General features: G+C 39.5%; 1 protein-coding gene across 3 annotated transcripts in view; it reads right to left on the bottom strand.

Annotated features, from left to right (window-relative positions):
• mthfd1l (methylenetetrahydrofolate dehydrogenase (NADP+ dependent) 1 like) overlaps window positions 1–23704 on the bottom strand; it is a 44994-nt gene extending 21290 nt beyond the window's left edge. The window contains exons 1-20 of one of the 3 annotated variants that reach the window (XM_031727653.2): window positions 23275–23704; window positions 21881–21965; window positions 21569–21619; window positions 21410–21463; window positions 20622–20746; window positions 19983–20083; window positions 18153–18289; window positions 17519–17630; window positions 17219–17286; window positions 17015–17112; window positions 16699–16872; window positions 16344–16480; window positions 15858–15904; window positions 15158–15265; window positions 14775–14849; window positions 13977–14079; window positions 11157–11233; window positions 9372–9512; window positions 8581–8649; window positions 4178–4289 (exon numbers count right to left, since the gene is read on the bottom strand). In XM_031727653.2, coding sequence (XP_031583513.1) covers window positions 4178–4289; window positions 8581–8649; window positions 9372–9512; window positions 11157–11233; window positions 13977–14079; window positions 14775–14849; window positions 15158–15265; window positions 15858–15904; window positions 16344–16480; window positions 16699–16872; window positions 17015–17112; window positions 17219–17286; window positions 17519–17630; window positions 18153–18289; window positions 19983–20083; window positions 20622–20746; window positions 21410–21463; window positions 21569–21619; window positions 21881–21965; window positions 23275–23510 — 2110 coding nt within the window. In that variant the 5' untranslated portion in view covers window positions 23511–23704. Of the gene's footprint in view, window positions 1–4177; window positions 4290–8580; window positions 8650–9371; window positions 9513–11156; window positions 11234–13976; window positions 14080–14774; window positions 14850–15157; window positions 15266–15857; window positions 15905–16343; window positions 16481–16698; window positions 16873–17014; window positions 17113–17218; window positions 17287–17518; window positions 17631–18152; window positions 18290–19982; window positions 20084–20621; window positions 20747–21409; window positions 21464–21568; window positions 21620–21880; window positions 21966–22299; window positions 22326–22810; window positions 22831–23274 lie in introns of those variants that run through there. The other 2 variants (XM_039599195.1, XM_039599194.1) reach the window with 2 other exon arrangements.
• Window positions 23705–23799: the final 95 nt, after the last annotated feature.

The raw sequence follows: 23799 nt of genomic DNA, 5'->3' as shown, positions 1-23799 counted from the left end.
TAAGATAAATCATTCCCATCCTGATGAAAGCTGTCTCTTCCAAGAGGAGTCACTGAAGTGAAGTGAATCATAAGCTATGACCTTCAACGCCTCTTTCTATCGCCGTTATTGAAAAAACTAAATGATGGAATAACTTTTGGAAGATTTGAACTTTTAGAAGTCTTGTAAAGTCTAATATGTCAAGTCTGTTTCTAGGTTCAACTCTGAAGACTTAAAGTTTATGACAGCAAAATAATGAATCCTCACTAAATTTTATGAGCTAAACTGTGTTTAATCCAAAAAGAAATTTGCTGAAAACATTTACTGACACGCCTTTGGAAACACAAGAGTACTTTAGCTTGGTAGTACTTGCATCTGACACTTGATGAATTCAATCTCTCTGAGGCTTTAGAGAAAAAAAACAAGTGTTTGCGAGAAGAAATGCATCACTCTGCTTTGTTTGTCTTCGTTTAATGCTAGTCACGGTAAGATTTATTTCACGAGACGGCAGCGTAAATTTACTTCAAGGAGGGAAGGCGAGAGGAGGAGAGAAAGAAGATGGAAATACGTGAGGAATGAAATTAAATCAGAAAGTTGAGAAAGTCTTCGGGAGAGCGGAAGAAAAAAGTAATACTGAAAAGGAGAAAAAAAAAGGAATTTTTCTAACAGGACTTAGCAGTTTCTTGGAATACCAGCAACAACATTTAGCAGAAACTGTGACTTGGGGGGCCTTGGCTGCATCGCCTGCATCTTGAAAAGTCTATCTGCTCAAAGAGGAAAAAAAATAAAGCCTGCGGGAGGAATGCAAAAATGTAACTCTGCTTTCTTTTGGCCAAATATCGCTCAGTGCAATGTTTCTCATTAGCACCACACTAGAGCTTTGGCTCTGAATACAAAAACAGCTTGCCAACAAAAATCGGATTCTTAGGTACAGTATTTGTGGATTTCCATAAACTTTATGACAAAAAGCGAGCACAGGAGTACTCACACGACACGACGCAGCACATTGAGAGGTGAAAGAAAGACAACAGAAAAGACAGTTTCCCGTCGACGGCATTGCATCAAGCGGGAAAGTGACCCCGGAGGACGTCCTAAGGAAACACTTGCAAGCTTCCTGTTCTGCATGACAACCCTGAACTGCCCAGAGACCAAGAGGGAAGGAAGAGGTCGATGATGCTGTGAGCACAGTCAGAGAGAAAGAGAGAGAGATCGGGATGGTGGAACTAGATGTCAAAGCATTGGTATCAGCACAGCTGCCAATAAAAACACAAACACTGCAGAGCAGGCTGCACGAGCATCTATGTGCTGTTAGTTTTCCACAATAAGAGACTTCAAAGTAAAAAGTAGTGAGTACTGTTGCCAGTTCCTACTATTAACCAAATTTCAGAACCTGTCATTATTTGGCTTAAGGCTCTTTAATTTAACTTCTTTAGTTCTGTGTAATGAACAAACTGAGAAAAGCTAAATCAGCTAATCCTATAACATTTCTAACTAAATGTTCAAGCGATCATAAAAAAATGTGATTTATCTCTCATCCATCTGCATTTGCCCATCCCAAAAGGTGGTGTACACCCTCGACTATTCGCCAGTGGTCTATTTGTTGGGTGATCACCATTCATGCTCACATTACCTCCTAGAGCAGCGGTCCCCAACCCCCGGGCCACGGACTGGTTTGATACCGCGAGAGTTGAGGCTGAGTTGTGAAATTTATGCTTTTCAGGGTTTTTAATCGTTTTTTTATCGTTAACTCTGTTTCCCTGGGTAGAAAGAAGTATGTACATACTTACTGAACCCAACCCTGTGCTCAACCAATCTATCGTGTTCTCCCAAACTCCCAAACGCCACACCTAAGTGCCCCAGCTAGCCAGTGGAGTTGGACCCAGGTCCTCAGCCACCGCATCTGTCATCTCATTCAAAAAATTACTTACAACTTATTTCTAAGATCATATTTTAAAACAGTGTGAGGGTGTATTTACCCTGCATTTGAAGCTTCATTCCACTTTCATTAAGCAGTTTTTCCATATCCAGCACTGATTCTGACTAAACTAAAGAAAAATTAACAATCAATTGGGCTAAAATTCTATAATGTAACTGAGTTTTCTTTTAAATTTAATTCACTTTATTGTTCAAACATAATTTTCAAGCAATAACTGTTTGTCTATGTAGATTATAAAAAAAATTAGAACTGCGACTCCAACATGACTGCAAATCTTTAAAAGCTAGAACTTTTTTTTTCACGTTTTCTAATGTGATCTTTTAAATCTTATAATAACTAAGTATCGCGGGGTTATCTGCGTTCAGGACTCCAGACGGTTAATGGTACAGGAGACGCACACATCTGGCATGTGGAATTCATCTCCCGACAGCCGCCCCTCCCTGCAAAAGCAGCATTTCTTCATGTTAAGTCCAGATTCCAGAGTGACTTGAAAAACACCACAATAATATTAAGAATGATGAAGCAGGGCTATGACTGAGCATTAGTACCGGACCCCCCCAGAGTTCACAAAGAGTTCATGGCACATGAGAACAACTTTCACCCACCAAAGAGGGTCCCAGCAATTAACGAAACTTGGGCGTGTTTACTGTACATGAGTGCCAGACGTAGTTTCTTCACTCTAATTGTCGTTTAAAACAACTTCAGCCTAATTTTTTGCAGTTTTGGTCATTAGTCATAATAGTAATAATAGTAATAATAATAATAATTTTTTAGACTCTAAATATTTAACAGGCTCCTGCAAACATCCATACATTTCAAAATGTGTGTAGTGTCTATTTCTCATTGTTAAACCATTACAGTAACACAAAAACTAACAAATAGTTGGCTGCTTGCTTTCTGACAAAACTCTCTTTAATACAGTGAGTGTATATTGCTTTTAGCCACTTTAGTGTGCATTTACAGTACCAGGATGATGTGCCGTGACACAATGAAGGAACACTTCATGTGTTGGCTCGCAGATGCCTTTTTTTAATAGCTTAGGAGTTTCAAGGCAAAAAGGAATAAGGAATCAATATGATCCCAAATCCTATATTCCTTCTGTTTTCATCTTTGACCTACCATACCGTATTATTTAAACAATGTTCTGAGAAATATGGAATTATCAACATTATTACAGTTTTACCACCTATCTGATCATCTGAAAACAGGTTTACTCTCCTGCTGGGCTTCGCTGCATGAGATTGTACAAAGAAATGACTTGCTGTACCAGATTACATCTGCAAAAACTTTCTTGTTTTTTCAGTGTTGCTGTTTGTTTGTAGATGGGACGAACGAAAGGAGGGCACACGCTTCCCAGCTGCCAGGTGGGGGGTTCCCGGCATACCTGAGAGTCAGGTAACGAATATGGAGAAAGGGAAGGGAGACAGGGAACAAGACAGACAGATGGTAACCAAGTGGGATGGAGAGAGGTGGAGGTATAAAACAAATACAAATCTCCCTGCTTTTATGCTCAGTGTTGTGAAATCCAGCTCTCTGCCCTCACATTTGTCTGACTCACAGATGATAGCTTGGACAAACGCTGGCTTTGCCCAAGCAGTCAACTTTTTTTTCCTCCCTTTTATACCTGTTATAGCTTTGATGCCTATAGTATCTGTCGCCTAAACGTGAACATACGCCTTAAGGAGATCTGCATGTACGCCGAATGCACCTGGCAAAAACCACAGACACACACATGCATTCCAGACATATTTCTGCAGCCAAAGTAAATGAAGACAGGGAGAGAGCAGCAGGACAGATAGGCCGATAAAAATGGAAATGCTGCAGTGTGTTTTGACGTTGAAGGGATTAGTGTGGTTTACTCTAAAGCATTCCAAGGGCTCTTAAGATTATCAACTTGCTTCCTTCCTCTGCACTGAGTTTTTTTCTTTCGACTAGCTTCTTAGAAAGTTATGGAGGAGCAGCACCAGAGCAGAATACTAGTCCACCAGAGGCAGGCAGAACAGATCCAGAACCAGGCTGATAATGAGTTCATGCTAAAGCCTTCAGCGGCAGGGGATCACGCTGAAGTTCATGGCTGGAATAAATTATAAGTTATAAATTTGTTTGTTCTGCTAACGAAGCTTAAGCATTCAGTTCAAACACATCTGGGACTCCTAGATCCGACAGCTGAGATCTTCTTGTCTGTCATCCCCAAAGGTTTTGTGGTTGTGTGGTGTGTGTGTGTGTGTGTGTGATCTGTATGCATGGGCTGCATGCTCTTACCCACAAAGCCGTCCTGTCCGACCAACTTCAAAGCCAGCTTGTCTGCCAGCACCGAGGAGTTGCCATGGGCGATGTTGGCGAAGGGCCCAGCGTGGACAAACACCGGCGTACCCTACAATAATTAAGAGGGGTGCACAAACATATGGGAGGAGTTGAGAAAACTTTGCAACCCATGGCAACCGAGTTTAAATACTAACTAACCACTTCTTTCATAGAAAATTCAACATCTTTTAACTGCGGCTGCCAGGATAAATAATGACATGCTGATGCGGGGTTTGTCTAAGCAGTGGGCAGAAGTTAAGAGGCACTTCACTGGCTTGCCAACCTGAATGTGAGCCAGACTTGTGTTGCCTGTTGATTTGGACTGCTTTGGAAAGGCTAGAAACACACACACACGAACTAAAGGAGCACTTCAAGGTTTCAAATCTGGCAGTGCAGCTGTGCAAAGTTCATATTTGCAGCGATTAGCCTCACAAAGACACAAAGGAAACACTGAGTCAGTAAGAAATACAACAAAAATCACTCTTTTCTGTTGCTCTATTAAGTCACCCTGCACAGGTTTGCTATAGGTAAGATTGGCTGGTGTCATTTAAATACCTAGCAAAGATTTTGATGATCAATTCATCTTTAAGGAGGTGGCATATTCCACTGTTCGGATACATCCTTGACTTGAATACCTGGTCTACAAGAGGGACTCCACCACCACAGAATAAATGCTACACCATAAGACCCCAACGACCAAAACCACAAGCAGATGTGCTCGATTTGCACTGTTTTTATTTTATTTTTTTACAAACAAAAATGATTTTGCACAGTAGCATTCAATCAGAAGTGGCCTGAATGTGAGTATTTTGTGCTGTTGCACATTTTTCACATTTGCAGATTAAGAAAATATGTATTTTGTTGTTTGATATAATATTTTCCTTTGATGGAATGAAAACCAGCAATGGTCACTGGCATGCTACTAGAAATAAACTGTATCCAATGCCCTGGATAGTTTTTGTTATTAATTTAATTATAATTTAGCCCTTTATTTGATTTTTTCAACTGTATTATCTACTTTACTTGAACTGCATGACATTTCATACTATTTTAAAAACTACAGGGTCTATTGAAAAAAAAAATTATTGATTGTGGTTATTACTCACCCAAGTCAATAAGAAATGCAAACAAAAAATTTTTCCATTGCTTTTTTCTTGGTGTGGACCTCAAAGAGTTAACACTGACACATATTCTACTAGGTGTAACTGAATATCATTGGCTTTTTTTAAGTGTAAAGAATTGTTACTGTCATGTTTCCACTCTTTTTCAACGTTTCTTGGACTAAATCACTTATTAAATAAAGTAAAGGAATAAATAATGACTTTTTATTTTGCTGCCTCCCAGTTAAAGTTACTACTAATACACAGACGCACAGCTGGTGTACTTTACAAGCAGCAGATGTATCCTCTCGGAATAATTCAGATCTGTTTTGTGGAGTGCAGCCTGCTTGCAAGAAAGGCATGAAAGAATACGGCTGCCAAGGAAAGGCCCACTCATCGAGATCAAAATCCATCTGCCGCACTCGAGACGGGCTCTTAAAAAAAGGTAATTACTTAGAAAGAAAACTAGGGAAGGCAGCTGACCCATTGTTACACTGAATATGAATTCCTTAAGAGAGAAGAAAAGGGAAGGATGGGAAGGCCTAGTCTGATTTTCAAGGCTTTTGTTTGCATATTTCTCCCTCACCCAGCATAAACAGCCTCCCCTCAGAGGAGTAAATCATTTCTTTAAGAAGGTCACGAGCGAAGCTGCCACTAGCAGCATTTACTGAATGAAAGAAAAAAAGAGTATGCATAGTTAAGAATGAAAAGTAAGGGGGAAGAAGACGAAACGCAGACCGTGAGATGAAGAGAAATTGCATTTTAGTACCATTACCTAGCCAAAAACATCACATCCGTTTCTGAGTTTTAGTGGAAGCACATGGACGTCAAACATTACACGGATTTCCATCTGTGTTTGCAAACTCTGAGCTTCAACTTGACCCAGAGCAAAATTTTCACTCTTTCACATCTGTCCACGAGGAAACAACAATGGAATGAAAGTGGAAATCAATGAAAATCCATTGTGTCACCTTTCCATCTGTTGAACGCAAGGATTAGGAACATTCGGAAAAGGGAGACGAATAAAAACAGGAAACTGGAGATCATGTTAATAATTCCGGGTGTCGCGCATCACTTGGCCAATTTTACATGTCAACTGCAGAGCAGGGCTAAAGTGACAAAGTATCCAAAGTGTATTCTGACACAGCACAAGGACTCAAACTGTTCTGCATTTCCACACAACCCTTGCCCTCTATACTATAGTCTACTTCCTCTCCCCCAGGAAAGATGCATTTTGTGAACCTCCACGTAGACAGGATGTTTGGAAAACTCACACAACAACTGAAGTCTGCTTAACAGACACGTACACAGGGAGTGGGCTTGAAAACTATCCCCTTTCTTCTGATCCAAAATGTGTCCCGTCTAAAAACGACACAGAAATGCAAGCTCAGCGCCAGCGTTCGTATGCCAGCTCTATTCTCAGGAGTGCATCTGCATTCACAGCCGTGACGAGCCAAAGGGGCACAAAGGGCAAAGGCAGCCAAGCTCGGTGGAAAATTCTCATGGAGCTCTGAGGCCCGCTTGGTCCCGATACCAGTTCCCTGACCAGAATCGCAGGAAACCCACACAGGAAACGGTTTCACACAACAGGACCGCAACGCTTCCTCCCCAAAAACAAAAAGTAACCAAATCTCTGCTTCGTACAACACAACCCTCTCCGCACCCTTGAAAACACAGAATCCGGGACAGTCGATGTTTATTTTCTCCACCCAGCAGCCATATAATCAAGCTTTCTGCTCAAAAACCAACAAGGAACAAACAAACGAGAAAGAGCCGTCACGTCAAGAAACAAAAAGTCGTTATCACAAGCATGACTGCTAACATTGTGTTCACTGTAAACTTTAATTACTTAAACCAAATGGGCAGAAAAGTACCCTTGGCTTGTGTGGTAAATCTTTGGCCTTTAACTCAGTGTTTCAAGTCTGTGCACAAGAAAATTGAATTAAGTGTGATCAAAAAGTCAAAAGCCATCATCCCATTATAAAAAAAAAATAAAAAAGATATCCAACCAAACACCTTAAAAAACATCACAAGGTGCTCAAAGTAGCATCAGACCAGAACTTTTTGATCACACCTCTTATATTTGGGAATGTGAACATTAAAGATGACACATTCTACTGTGATGCCATAACACAACACCTTTATAGAACAAGCCTAATGAATATGTTTGTCCATATGTTAGAACATATTAAAAATATGCATAAAAGCCAATGTTCCACTTGTATATAATCCTGTTTAACAAACATATATTAGGATTAGGTTTAATGGAGGCCTGTCCAGCAGAGAGTCTCTCTGTGCGTTCCCTCACCACCACCTATTTGCGGTGGATGACTGCCCCTTCCTGAGCCTGGTTCTGCCAGGGGATTCTTCCTGTTAAAAGGGAGTTTTTCCTTCCCACTTTTACCAATTGCTTCCTCTTAGGCAGTGGTCTGCATTTCTGTTTTTTTCTTTCTAATAATGTAGGGTCTTTACCTTACAGTATAAAGTGCCTTGAGGTGAGTGTTGCGAATTGGAAGTATCCAAAAAAATAGAAATATATATAAATAATAATAATATCAAAAACAAGAGTAAACTGGAGAAAATTGTCAATGTTTACTGGATAAAAAAAATCAGAGAAATTAAAGATTTACTCTTTTATTCTCTGTGATGTCATCATCCATAACTGAATCCTTGCTTTGGACTTTAATCACAACTTCTAAAAATGCACAAATAAACTTGGGAAAACCAAAAATATGCATCCTTCATGTGGGGTTTATTCAATTTTAAAAGTGCCCCAGCTTCCCATAGAGTTGTTTGACCAATCATGGGGGCTGCAAGGACTAGATTTGGGCATAGTGTCACAAATATGTTGGTGCGTATGTGCTTTCTGTCCACATGGAAGAAATGTCCTTGTGGTATCACATGTCTAATTCATCTTAAGGTAAAATCTCAAACGCATAATAAAAGCCAGATGTTGTGAGAAGCAGTTTTGTTATCGTCATCACAACCAAATTAAAGTGTTTCCCTAGCACAGCTGCATGAAACTGGATCGGGCGGATCCCCTGCCCGAGAGCTTCACCTGTCCACCGAGCTAAACTGCCATTAAGATAAAGAGCCCTGGGAGGAAAAAAGCCAATCCATCATCCTTTCTTTAAGGATCTCAGCGGAACGCTTTCTCCGGCAGCAGCAGAACAAACCCATTTATTCCATAAGATATTCATCAGAAGCTGCTCAGCTGAGCGGGATAACGACTATTTAAGAGGGGCTGTGCACAGGTCTCACCTCAAGGGTCTGCATCAACGTGGGCTTGATAGCATCTTTCATTAACACCGCCAGAGCTCCACTCACACCCTGACGGAGAGGAAGAGAGAAAAATAAGGGTGCTGGCTGGAAAACAGAGCAGGTTATCAAGATTCAGACAAAACCTTGAGCTCGCTAATACAAATAACTGATAATGTAAAGTATAGTTAAACAGCTGTCCACTTTAGATGATAAATGTTGTTACAGTCCATTTGCAAGTTTCCGTCCTGCATGCAAGTAAATCTTGCTTTGCACAAAATGCTCCGTCAACAACGTGGACACATTTTCTCACACACACACACACACACACACACACACACACACACACACACACACACACACACACACACACACACACACACACACACACACACACACACACACACACACACACACACACACACACACACACACACACACACACACACACCATATTTCCACTGGGCAAGCATTGATGTGTGGTTGTGTTTTCACATCCTGGCATATCAGAAAAGCTAATGCAACTTTATGGGGGTTCCTTCTCAAATTGAGATTTGAAGATGTTTCGTTTCACTTAAATAAATCTATGATAGCTGGATAAGGACAATATACCTTCATCTTTCTATAACTCTTCTCTACAGTCTTAAGCACAAAAACAACTTTTTTCAGAACAAATTTAAAAAAAATCCATATTTTTGGTCTAAAATTCTCAGATGTTTGACGATAAGCTCACTGAGTTAGACAGCAATAATACTTCCACACTTACAAATGAGTTGACAACACAAAATACATACGAGGTCCTCTGCTGTGATAGGCTGTCCAGAGCGGCTGGTCCCCACCACCATGCGCGCCAGTCTGTTCTTCATGTCCTCGAGGCTGTCAGCCAAGGCCAGGATGGCCATGATCTCACTGGCCACTGCAATGTCAAACCCAGTCTGGAGTGTGAGAAAAGAAAAATCACTTGCAACATAAACCAAGACAGTAGTTTTAGCAGTTCTTTTAGACACTTGCTAGCGGAGAGCTGAAAACAAATGTTTTACCTGCAGTAAAGTTTAACGCATGAGTTTGTTTGGAGCTAGAATGCGAAATAATAAGCTTAAGCCTTTACAATCTAATTAATCATTCTCAGACTCAAGAATAAAAGCTTTAAGTGAATAAAATGTTTTGCACAGCTTGGGAAGAAAATTGGCAACTTTCCTCAAAACGGCAGTCACCGGGTTTATCACATGAGAAAGAGAATACAAGTCCTATGAACATGGCCTAGTTTCAATTCAATTAAATTAAATTCAATTTTATTTATATAGCGCCAAATCACAACAAAAGTTTCGGATCGGAGTGATAATTTGATGGAGAAAACTAAAAAACCTATAAAAATGTTTAAATTGTTTTGATACGAGTTTCTGTCCTGATTTATGTTTAACAAAAAAAAGGGATGGAGAGAACAAGAAAACATGAGTAAGTAAGGTTAGATAAAGGCAGGAATATAGAAAACGAAAGAATTCACCAAAAAAAAAAAAAAAGAAGCATAAAACCCACAATAATCCCTCAAGGAATATAAGAATTCTATTCCCACTCCCACTGATAATACCCCGAGGGGCTATAGTATAACCAGCACTGGAGGAAAGTGCAGGGCAGAGGAGAGGAAGGGAAACAGAATGGATTTACCAATGATGATAAATATAAGCATATGCTGAACTAGCTTAGAGGCTATTCTAGGTGTGTACGTGTGTGAGTGTGGATGGATGGGTGGGTCATTTTTCTCATTCTCTAAACATTTGCTTTCACTTAGGCCTGCTAGCTTCCCACTGACGTGAAATGTTTATTTAGAGAATTTCATTTAGCTGCCATTACTACAGATGTATGGTGGTGGTGGGGGTGATTACATCTGGGCTGTATCATGAACAGAGGAGCATGTGCAGAGGGGAGTGTATCAGAGTGGACATGCATGAGAAAGATTTTAGTCATGGTTTTGCTATATTAAAAAGCAAGCCAGCTACGTCTTTACAATGTAAATAAACTGCTGCACCATTGTTCTTCATTATAAAGTAAGTTCATGTGAATCTTTCGTGTTTGAATGAACAAATTACACAAATCCAGGGTGGTAGTTGAAAAGTATGCAACATGGGTTTATATTTAAGAATCATAATTTTCACAGCCTGAGTGATTCATATCACAGTTATTATACTTTAGTATATTCAACACATTTTACATTTTTACTCTTGTTTTAATTTGGTCTCATTTTGTTTTGAGAGTGGATTTGCTCATCTCAGTTTAATTTTAGTAGAGCTTTTATTTGTTAGTCTATTTTAGTATTATTGTATGGAGGGAATAAGCCAGAGGTAAGGAAAACAGTATAGGCATTACAATAAAAACCCTTGAAAAAAGTTGGCTGACATTCTTGTAGACGTCAAAAGTCTTAATAAACATGTCCATTACAGCCTCGTCAGGCAGGTTGTGATAATACACTGTACCAATTTAACAAAGACTAAAGCTAAGTCATTTTAGTTTTCCAACTTCACAAAATTGTTTGTTAGGTAAATGGAATGCTTTTCCACTTTTATTCCACTATAATGCCATACCTCTCTGATCTGTCCTTTCTCAGAGCTTGCCTGTCCGACGGTGATCTTCCTCAAAAAACGGTCATTTGTATCAACGACTGAAAAAACAGACAAAAAAACAAAAACAAAAAACAAATATTTTTTTGGCAAACCTTGTTATATAATCTATAACTCTGACCATGAAACGTTCACCTTTTAACATGATGCAGTTGCCTTATGTGACACAATATGCCACAGAAAAACATTATACACATTTCTGATTAATTTCATGTTAGATTAGATTAAAAAGCACTTTTCTTTAAAGAAAACAAAAAACAAACCCCAACAGGACTACGTGACTGTAAGAACCCATAAACTGTGATTAATTGATCTGATACCTGACCCACAAGGAAAATGTATGTTTTTACAGCGTTAGCCTGACACACTGTAAAAATTCATCTCTACACGTTTATATAAATACTACCACATAACGTGTGTTTATCTTAAAATGGATTAGCTAATGAAGGTTTCCTCACTCAGCACTTAAGGCTACTTTCTGATAATGCGGTTAGAAATTCACTGCACTCAGCCAGGAAATCATTTTAGGAGACATTAATCCTGTGTTGGTTTTGTAGAATGAAAGAACCTTCCCTTTCATGAAAAAAGGAAAGTGTGTCCATATAAAAAAACAAGTTTAGGAAAAAAGTTAAGCAAGAATAAGTCCCGTGAACACATGAAATAAAGTCACATTAGGTGCCAACAGAGTAAAATACCACGTCGGTCAAAGCAGCACCAGGCCGGCTGTCTCACAGGCAACTTTAAACCAACCCAGCTATCACTGCTGTAGCTAATTCCACAGCTGCCGTACCCACATTTATAATCTTGTGACTGATTGTCTGACACTTTACATTAATTTAATATGAAGCCATTTTTGTATTCATTATATAAGAAAGGAAATTACCTTCTATTTCAAGACTGCATGTGACATTCCTCAGGAACGGCCCAATAAGACACTTACATTGCAGAGCATGAGATGTTTGTCAGACATTTTTTATGATAATTAGATTTGTGTGATAGTCATGATATTGCTTTTTGACTGCGAGTACATCCGAGCGCAGACAATCAGACTGGTGTTCTGCAGCAGGCCCTTTGCACCAGTTTGAAATGTAAAAGATCTCAAGGCATCTCTGCTGCGGTGTTGATCACATTTGGTCAGATTAAGATTGCGTGCTTTACACCGCCACTGCTATAAAAACCACTTGACTTCATAAGCAGTTCTAGATCGGTGTTGGGTGTAGTAACATGTTACTGTAATTACGTTTTTCTCTGCAACAACACTATCGGAAATTCAGCAATCGCAATAATGCTGCTTAGCAAAGAATTATGTTACTTATGTCATTACCTGTATTACATACACTTAGCACTTTTAATAATAATAATAATAATAATAATAATGGATTGCATTTATATAGCGTTTTTCGAGACCCTCAAAGCGCTTTACAATTCCACTATTCATTCACTCTCACATTCACACACTGGTGGAGGCAGCTACAGTTGTAGCTTCAGCTGCCCTGGGGCAGACTGACAGAAGCGAGGCTGCCATATCGCGCCATCGGTCCTCTGGCCAACACCAGTAGGCGGTAGGTGAAGTGTCTTGCCCAAGGACACAACGACCAAGACAGACAGAGCAGGGGATTGAACCGGTAACCTTCCGGTTACAAGATGAGCTTCCCAACCCCCCTGAACCACGGTCGCCCATTTCTGTTATAAATGTAAAAATTGAATAAATAAATGAATCAAATTTGCCTTTTTCCTGCACATTTATCCTACAGTCAGCTAATTTCAGTTTATTAGCAGGGAGAGGCCAGAAACAACTGATGCTAACATGACAACTCGTACCAAGGATCTGCACAGGCAGTAGCAAAGAAGCCCAAAATCCTATTTAAGCTGAATGTATGCCAAGCCTGGACAAGAAGCCACAACCTGATGTCCAACAGGTAACAACTGCACTGATGAGCATTTGGACTTAGGACAGTAGCATCACTGTGAAGTGCTCCTCATTAGCACAGTGATATGTGGTGTGGGACCGCATGGTAATTATGCATCTTAGGCCATATTACCAATTTGTGCATAAGTATTGTAAAAGGTAGTACAACAAATGACTTGGACCAGCCAAGTAATGTAAAGCAATACTTTTTCTGAGTGACAAACCTAATGCAGTTGTAGATAAAGCTGTGAAATTTACATGTAACAGTTGTTTTTCTACTCTTAATGAGCACTTAAAAGCAATTTAAAAATACAAGCCATGCTTAACCACACATGCATGCAGCACTTTTATTCCATACACTTTAAATGGCTCACAATTATCTTCAATTCAGAGCCACCAATTGACCTAACATACATGTGTTTGTCAACATGCAAGCATCACACAGAAAAGCCCCAGCTGACCAGAAGATTTGAACCAGTGCTAACTCAGTTACCCCATTATACATTTAAGCGTAATTGCTCAGTGTTAAGATGTTTCCCATTATATGCGAGAACACAAAGACCCAGCTTAGTTACAGAGAGACATTAAAAGTTTCCATTTAAGTCTAACTGATTAAACTGTGCTCATGTGAAAAAAAGTGCTGGTAATTGTCTGGTGCACACACAGCTCTACACAGGCGGTATCTTCGCCTAAAATTCTTGCCTAAGGAGTATTTCTCCTGCTGGGTGCTGCATTTGAGTTGGACGACATCTCTGTTTGAGTCTCCCGACACACAGTTAGTGTGAAAACAGCTTGAATCAGTCATGCTTGCGGTACAGTTACAACCCCCCCTTAAAAAAAAAGCACACAGAGAATTTGTCTGTTTATAAAGATACCTCTCTGCCAGGTGATTTTTGAGGGGTCAAGATCAAGACGTACGAACGCGTTGATTTCTTCAGGTGTGAGTGATGCAGGATCTGTTTTCCTGATGCCAAGGCGCTAGAAATTGAGACAGAATGAGGCAGCAGAATTAAGCAATAGAGAAAAAAAAACAACAAGATTTTGTTCCACATGTTTCTGATGCTGTTTAGATTTTATTTAACATGAAAGAAGCCCACTATGTCCACCATAATAGGTGGGAGGTATCATTCATGCATAGGAAACAAATCCAGACTAAATAACCAGGAAATTATTAACTCACTGTCAAGATCAGAAGGTTTAGTTGGAGTTTTCTGCTTTAAAAAAAGCCTTTTAAAAATCTTTATCTCTCCCTTCATCAATTAACACTAATTTTATAGCCTTTTTTTCTAACCCTGGACTTTCATCCAACAGGACATAAACTGTAAACATGTTCAAACTTTCATCTCCTGGATCAGTAACATCTGCCATATATATTTTATCTGTTAGGACTAAATATTAGACATTCTTCATCGGCACTACATGAAGGCTGAATTACTCTTTCTTCTTACAACAAGGAGTTTTATCTGGCATAAAGAAATGTTTGGTGATGCAGCCACTGTGAAGGGTAAGAGTGAAAATTTAAGCTGGATTCACAGAGGCCCCCTAGTGGACAAAAACAACAACAACAACAACAACAACAACTTTTCATGAACACCCCAGACACAATGCTTAGTTAGTTCACATGTGATCATGGACATCACGTGTGATTATGGAGCTGTAGTATTTAAACTTACTTGCAGCCTGGAGATCTGGATGGGTGAGAATTTTCTGACTCCATTCACAGAAGGGACTAATCTATTGAAAAGGGCCTTGGTGGTAAAGAAAACAAAAAACAATACTATTATTTAAAGTACATTTAACCGGTCCTTATGGGAGGAAAGGACTTTTGTTAAGCTGGAATTTAGATAACAAGATAGCATTATGTGCATGAAAAGCAGGATTACAGAAATAAATCAAATACTTAAAAAGTTACCACAGAATAATTTACAGTCACCGACTAAAATAAATCTACAGCAAATCGTAAACATGACTGAGAGCAAAAGGAATCCATACTGTCATTATATTACGCATGCATTTTTTAAACTAGCGTTGCTATATGATATCTTCACACAGTCACCTTGTCTGACTGTGTCGCTTCGTGGAGCATCCTGGCATCGATGGCTGCTGCCACCAGGTTATTGGCAGCTGTGATGGCATGAATGTCACCAGTCAAATGAAGGTTGAACTGAGAAGATTTTTAAAAAATAGCAGAAAAAAAAAAACAGTGAGAGATGAAAGGATTACAGGCGAGACATCAACATGCTACTGCAGAAGTGTACACTCTGTAAGATTGATTGAGTGGCCCCTATGGAGAAAAAAACCTCTGACAATGGGGGTCAGTGGACTGCACCCACAGCATTTGGTAGCAGATGATAAATGTGGGTTCAACTAAAGTAATCTTCCCATGGCTTGGATTTTTTCCCTTGAGTCTTTAAAATTATTATGACACATTTTCTCACAGTTTGACACAAGCCCTTTGATCTCAAGACAAACAAATATTTTTTTTTTTATTGCGCCTAAAAGAAGGAGGCGTAGAAGAAACAGGGTGAATTGAGAGAATGAGAAAAGTAGTTGGCCTTATTGTAGCCTACAAGGCTGGGGCTTAACCCCTCGTTCTGTGTGTCTTTATGGACTGTGCTTGTAGTCACAGCTCCGGGGTCATGAATGTATGCTTGTGTGTCTTTTTGTACAAACTACTGAGTCTTTGCATGCCTCAGGTCTTTGAAGCCTGCGCTTGTCCTGCTAGGGAGCACTCTGAGCCTGTCTGTGTGTCTTACCTCCTCCATAGGGATGACCTGGGCATACCCACCTCCTGCAGCTCCCCCTAGGCACAGAAGGAGAGGAAACACAGTGAGAGGCAGGCAACAGGACGAGGACACACAAAGAAACAGTGCTGAGTGTTGGACTTTAAATGAACTGCTCCACCCGAGAACAAAATGTAGAGCTGACCTCACACTGACAAAGATAGCTAAACTTGTCCAAATGTCACTGAATGTATTCAGTAGAAATATTCACAATTTGAAACATTAAACATTGGTTCCAATGTGAAATACACTGTTCTATCATAGTTTTCTCACAAAACAGGATTTTAGAGAAAACACTCATTGTTTTAGGAGAAAATAGTTTGGAATGACTAACAGTAAAGTAAAATAAAAAGTATCCAGATGAAGGAATGCCAAGGAGCACAGAGAGATGACAGCATATCTTTCAGCGAGGATAAGCCAAGTACAGTTAGCATAAAGACCCAAGTATTCAATGCTGACCTTTAACTCCAAAAGTTGGTCCCTGGGATGGTTGACGGAGACAGGCAAAAGAGTTGAGCTTAAGGTGGGCAGACAACGCCTGGACTAGGCCGACAGTCACTGTGCTTTTACCTTCGCCCAGTGGGGTGGGAGTTATACTGAACAAAGAGAGAATACAGAAGATTTTCAAATATCAGACTTTTTCTTTTTCTGGTGTGCACACTATGACCCTGTACTGTGGAGTCCCACAGGGGTCTATACTAGGACCTATTTATTTTCTTTGTAATGTTAATGTTGTACTATACAAATAAACTTTATCATTATTATTATTATGAAGCAGGAGAAAGAATAAGAGAGGATTTGGTCAGTCACTCACCCGGCAACCAGAATATATTTGCCATTAGGCTGTGACTGGAGGCGTTCCAACACAGAGAGTCGAACCTTAGCTTTGCTCCTCCCGTAGGCTTCTAGCTCTTCTGGTAGCAAACCAATCTCTTCAGCCAGCTGATCTACTGGTTTTGGTATCTGAGCTCTGGATATCTCTAAATCACTGACAGAGAAAACATATAGACTATATGGATAATGGCTCTACCCACCACATCTTATTCAAATAGCAATAAAATGAGGTATACAAGAATCCGGGTAAGATGAATGAAGTTAAATTCCAGTGTTCACCACACAGTGGTCAATACCTTGGTACAGGAGTTAAGGGCTGCAGTTTGAGGCTGCGCAGATGCCAGGGTCGGTATTCCTGACCCTTGAGCCACCGACTGCAACTCCGGACAACATTCTAACGGAAAAAAAAGAAAAGAAAAGAGAAGGACAGAGAAAGCTAACGAATAAGTAAGGAGGAATATAGTAAGCCAAAGACAGGAGTCACATAGGAATATATATACCTGTGTTCTGTAAGCTGCTGTGAGGCTTTCTAATCCAGATTTTGAAGACAATCCAAAAGCACTTTCATCTAAAACAAACGACAACAGGATTAATGCACACAATAAGTACACAAATCCATACAACAAAAAAAAGCATGCGATAGTGGACGCAAACCAGTGCATCTGAAACTGCAATTTCACTGATTTCTATTCATTTTTAAACGATAACTTTAAAAAGTGTCTCTGCAATGGAGGGCTTTAAAATCATTTAATGTTCACTATAGCACAAGTTGATTGGAAACACAATATATAATGCAATACCTTTCTCCAGAGCTGGCTTAGAGTAAATGATAGCAGCCCCTGGTCTAATCCAGGTGGGTGGAACATACATATTTCCAACATCTAGCAGGACCACAGCATCAGCCTGCATAACCTGGGAAAAGGGAAAAATATTAAAGAAGAAGAAATTAAAATAATAATTAAAATAATGAAATATTAATGACCTAAAAGAACCTCTGCAGAAAAATGTCTTTGAACATCTTCCCATTAGTAAAACTGCTCCAGTGAGATGTTGTAAAATGAGAATACTGTCTCCGTGTGGCCAGCAACTAACATCGCACAAGCCCAACATGAGATTTAAACCCATGATGTGTGTATACAAACTTCAAACCACAATTGCACATACTGAGTGTTTACTTAAACTGGTACTTAAATTGGACACCCTCACCCGCAGTGGGCCTTAGTCTACAACTCTTCTCTCTCAAGCTCTCCCTCTCTATTTTGCAGAACAAAATTTTAGGCATTTTAAGGATTCATTGGAACAACTTCTGGTTAACTCCTGGTTAAAGAGCTGGAACTCCTTATACATTAATTCATTACTTAGGACAATGATTTTGACATAGGTAGCTTCTAAGGCACAATGCGGATCATCTAATGTGAGTACACCCTGTCACACCTGCGCCTGCAGGGTCTTGGAGCTCCAGTGACTTTTCAGAGTGACCATTCCACTTCGTTCAATCAGGCACTGCACGGCCAGCTGAAGGGGTCCCTCTCCACCAACCAGCAACACAGTTTTTCCTTCCAAAGGAGCATCTGTAGGGATGTTTAAAATGATCATTAGCAAATGGAAATGCCCCCAGCTGCCGAGTCTGTCAATGGACTCCCTGTCAGGCTCCCCATTTAAATATATCTGAAGCTAAAATATTAAATAAAGGCAAAATATAAAATATAACAATCTAAAAAAATCTTAAACCCGATTTTTTTTTTAAATATACCTTTAGTTTATAACATTCTACACAGAAGGGTTCAGCATTTTTATTAAAGAGCTTGGAAATCTTTAGTAGTTTTATCAGTACTGAAAATATCTAAACCTGAAGTGTGACTTCAACCAAAATGATCTAAGTCTGTATCTCATATGCACAGACCCCCTGTTCAGTAAATTACCAGCATTTTAAATTAAAAAGAAACATCCCAGAAATATGGTCAAATCTTACCAAATTCAATGTCTTTCCTTCACCTTTTTATAATATAGCCATTTGGACTTAAGTACATTACGTGTTCACATATTTGTTAATTTTTTTCTTGCTCATGTTTTCTTTGTATTTTTTTAAATAATAAATTGGAAGATATTTTCTAAAGTCACAGTTGTCTTTATAATAACCACAGCAATGGTATCTTTTCCTGTTAGCTATCAGATTTAAGTAGTTAACAGTAAAGGATTCTGATGTATTTTACAGTGAATTAAAAAAAGAGAAACATCTGCCACATTTATCAGTGTATCTAATTTAATTTCTAGTGTATATATATCGTCCAATCAGAGCACAGTGAGAATCACTTTGAGACCTCTCGCATTAAATCATACTTGTTATTAATCTCTGTCTCTCTTCCACAGCATGTTTTTTATCCTGTCCTCCTTCTCTCACCCCAACCGGTCGCAGCAGATGGCCGCCCCTCCCTGAGCCTGGTTCTATTGGAGGTTTCTTCCTGTTAAAAGGGAGTTTTTCCTTCCCACTGTTGCCAAGGTGTTTGCTCATAAAGGGTCATATGATTATTAGGTTTTTCTCTGTATGTAATATTGTAGGGTCCACCTTATAATATAAATATATCTGTGAAGGTTCTCAGTCATCCAGGTCATCGTAGTCTAAGGAGCATGGAAAGAAAAGCGTCTGGACTTCTTTAAGCTTCCTTGAAGACGTTTCACTTCTCATCTGAGAAGCTTCTTTACTTCAGAACTAAAGAAGCTTCTCGAATAAGAGGTGAAACGTCTTCAAGGAAACTTAAAGAAGTCCAGACACTTTTCTTACAATATAAAGCGCCTTGAGACGACTGTTGTTGTGATTTGGCGCTGTATAAATAAAATTAAATTGAACTGAACTGAAACGTGAAAATATTTCAAGCACACTGGCTGCATTTAATTTCTTTTTCATTCAAACTGACGCTTTTGGGTCAACTGTTTATATAAACTGTAATTTAATACAGTCGATTGGTTACACACACCAATGCAAATGCACTTAATCAGAACACTGTGACTTTCTTAAAAGTGATGATTTTTCTCATTGGCTAAAAATATGCTCCTACTCTATTTCTGGCACAAGGTGCATAAACCTGCACAATGCAGTTAAGGATGGCAGAAAGTCAGGCATATAATTGGTTTCTAAAGCATTAACTCAGTTTTAAAATTAAAATCTCACGGGAGACTTAACGTCTCACTTCTGATATGTTTCCTGTGCGCTTTGACACTGTGTAGAGAGAGGAAAACCTTCAGTTTCCTTCAGCAGAAACTCACCATGGTTCTCCAGCAGATCCAAAACAGCACTGGCTAAAGGAGGTACAAAGCCTTTGCTCAGGTCTCCTCGTATCAGACGGCCCATATTCAAGTCTGATATCCTACAACAAGAGAAAAACATATAGAAATTACATTTTTTATTTAACCATCGGCTTTTTGCAGAGCATAACAGATTAATAAAGTGCAATGGATAACAGTACACATATTAATAACACAATCACACATAATAAATGTTAAAGACACAGCACAGTACTAATGAATAACATATGAGGATATATAGTTTTCATCAGGATTAGGTTAAAAAAGTTTTACATTAATCAAGAGCAACATATATACTTTTCCTCTGGATAATCTATCCTTAACTGAACCAGATCTGATCAATTTATCGTGATTAAGAAGGGTCCCGTGCTCATTTTCTCATCACGTGTCTACACACACTGGGCACAAACGTCTTAATTGTGAGCAGTCCTTTCTGATTTGGGTCAATAGGACACGCACCGTGAGTTAATTCATTTATTTTAAATTGGAATAACAACCTTACATACATTTTTACATTTATAGAACTTATAAAATAAATGCCCTCACAGTGCACTTTAGTTATCACAATGACTAAATATTTATGCCCCTGCAAGTTTTTACCCTTCGATGTCCTTCTCGGGTTTTAGGGTGTTGAGGACCCGACTGGTGATTGAACCTCGGGGGAGGTGAAGGTAGATACCATGCACTTTGGGGTCATCATTCAACTTCAGCAACTCCTCTACAATCTACATGCATACATAAAGAAAAAAAACAAAAACAACAGTCAATGACACATCTGAGAGATCTAGTGAAAAAATGGTAGACGAAACGAGTGTGAAAATATTGAAGATAATCAGGTACTTTATGTGGTAGTCTACAAAAAAGTCAAGAGAGAAACAAACAGCACATGCACCTTCAAAATCTAACAAATCAGCACTACCTAATGAGCAAAGGGAAAGTGGTAGTGGAAATCCCTGAGGAGGTGAAAAACAGGAGAAAGGGGGACGAGATAATGTGTAAAAGTAGAACAGCTGAGTTCTCCTAAAGTCAGGCATGGCAACATAGATCATCCGCTGTCAGGTCAAATGTCTAAGCTATTCCCATAAATTCCTTATGTCTACATGGTTCAAGTGGCAGGCTCCAGCTGAATGAAGAGCCAAGAAGGTTCCCCCAAATCTCAGTTACATAATGCTGGAAAATATCACTAGGTGGGATAAAACCTGATTCAGTCACTTAGATGATAAATGAAGAATAAACTGGAAATACTGAAGACCTGAACACACAGGCACCATAATCACATGCTGCACAAACATGAGAATGGTAATCATGTAGTGACTTGCTTAACTTTGAGGGGGGAGGAAGAGTTCTCTATTAAGGGGAAAATTAACTTGTGAGTCACATCAACTTACATCATCTTCATTGCACTCCTTTGCCAGACAAATCTGAGTGATGTTCAAACCAATCTGCGGACAAGGAGAGAGGAGATATTTTGTAGACATTACAAAAGAACAAAATGGCCAAGCTGAAGAAGAAAAGTCAGAAAAAGGAGAAGCGGTGGCATGGATTACCTTTACTGCCATTTTCTTATTGATCTCCAGCATACTATCGTCTTCACCTGCCTTTGAGATAAAATAAAATTCTGAAACAACGCACAGAACCCTGATAATATGGAAAAGCTGAGATGAAACTTCAGTAAAAACAGATACCCTCAAGGTCAGGAGAAAATTAAAGCAAATCAGGAGACTTCTAGCATGAAATGTTTAGGCTACGCTTTTTCTAAGCATTAACAACACTTAAAGACTGCTTACTACAAAATCAGACAGTGTATTTGCACTCATTTTTTTGTTCTATAACAGTATTCATGTTTTTCCTTACAGTACCTGTAGAATGGCTAACAAGGGTTGAATTGCTGGGTTTCTTTTCTGCAGAGTCACAATTGCTTCCCTGGTGCTCTGAACCACTTTCCTACAAGAGAAGACAACCTGGTTAGAAATACCCATTAACCTATTAATGGGTACTCGCAGGATAAAACACCCCCATCAGGAAAGTGGATAATACATAATTCAGTTCAAATACCGGTATGTTTATTTATATAGCACCAATTCACAACAAAAACCACCTCAAGGTACTGAATGCAGCAAGGTAAAGAAGCAGCATAATTATGGGGGGTTGATAACTACAGTGGCTTTGAGAATTCAGTGCAATGCAACAAGAAAACAGACCAAATGCGAGGAGGTAACTCAGAAGAGAAAGAACAATCGAACACATGAACACTGAGAAATACAGAAAGTACACATACATGTGCTGAAACACTGAAAGCAGCACATGGTGTAACCAAGTTTTCAAGTAATGTCTGCAGCACATGCAGCAAACTATGGAGCTGATGAGAAGGTGGGAAGCAGTCAGGTGCTGTGTTCACTTTAATTCACAGACTAGCTTGTGAAATATGTGAGATAAGTATTGCTTAGGACCTATCAAGCCATCATTTTTTGTCTATTTGCAGGAATTTTCCTAATGAATGATGCATCAGACTCTGTGGAGTATCAATAGTATCGAAACCAGAGCTTATATTGGTATTGGATCAACACCAATAAATTGGTGACGATTTATCTCAGAAGTCATGGCACACTGCTCTCCCCTACATGAGATGCCTTTAAAAGTTAAACGTATCTGTATCAGTATTGGTTTGTGCAATATTGCCCCTACATTTACTTGGTATCGGATTGATACCAGAACAACCCATGGTCGTTTTCAGTGCGCATGCGGCAATATGCGGGCGGGTGGGGGTAAAATGTTTACATATACTGTACCTTAACAAATGCGTTAAAAGCCCAAAACTTTAAAGTTAAACTTAAACTGAATAAATCCCTTTTGCAAATTTTCTTCACACTCAGTACAAATGTTATAGATCTGCATGCATTTAAATGTTAGCTGTAAAACTAGTTAGCATCACTCATCCACGCCTGCGTGTTTTGACTCGGTTCCTCGTGTATTAGGGAACATGCTCAGTGTCGCATGTTTAGCAACAACAGAAAAGGGTTGCATCAGCTGGCTGGTGTCTCTGACACGGGGACACGTGCAGAAGTGGCTACTAGCCAGGGGCCAAAACGCCGGTGAGACCGGAAATGCTTACTACCTTTGTCACGTAGATAACCATCCCTCCAACGAACTTCGTTTTTTTTTTTTTTTTTAGCTAATTGTTAAAATAATTTGTCATGGCACACCACAATCAAGCTTTTACTCTACATTGTTGTTGCTGTTGTTGTTATTTTACCTCACATGGTTGTCGTAGTCAGACTCATCCCCCTTCTGAGATTGTACCCCAAAGTTACCGGTTAACTTCGGGTTGGTGCCGGTGCTGGAGGTAGCGCTTGCCGCTCGGAGGCTCAACCGACTGCTGGTAATGCCTATCGGTAGGCATCTTCGCGAAAACCCGGTAAATCTGCTGCCCGGACGGACTGGATGTGCCCGGAGACTGCTGTAAGCACTGCGAATTAGCGCCAACTTCATTGTAGTTTTATGTTTAAAAAAAAAATAAACAGGACTAAAAAGTGTTTCTTCTCCTTTCGTCTCTGGCAGCGGTGATTATCCCGGTTCCTTGAAAGGAACAAAAAGAAAGTTGAGGTTGCAACAGGGTGCTGATGGAGGTGCGCTGTCTTCACGGGCAGTCGGAAAGATGAAAAACTAGCGGTCGGTGTGCTTTGTTTTCCCCCATTCCTCCATCCTCCCACCCACAAATAGGCAGTTTCCATAGAAAGAAAGGTCTTTTAAGACAACACAATGCGTTTAGGAGTAACAT

The sequence above is a fragment of the Oreochromis aureus genome, linkage group 15 (assembly GCF_013358895.1).
Source record: "Oreochromis aureus strain Israel breed Guangdong linkage group 15, ZZ_aureus, whole genome shotgun sequence".
Lineage (NCBI taxonomy): Eukaryota > Metazoa > Chordata > Actinopteri > Cichliformes > Cichlidae > Oreochromis > Oreochromis aureus.
Note: the sequence above shows the minus strand (reverse complement) of the source record. Positions and strands in the feature narration are given on the sequence as shown.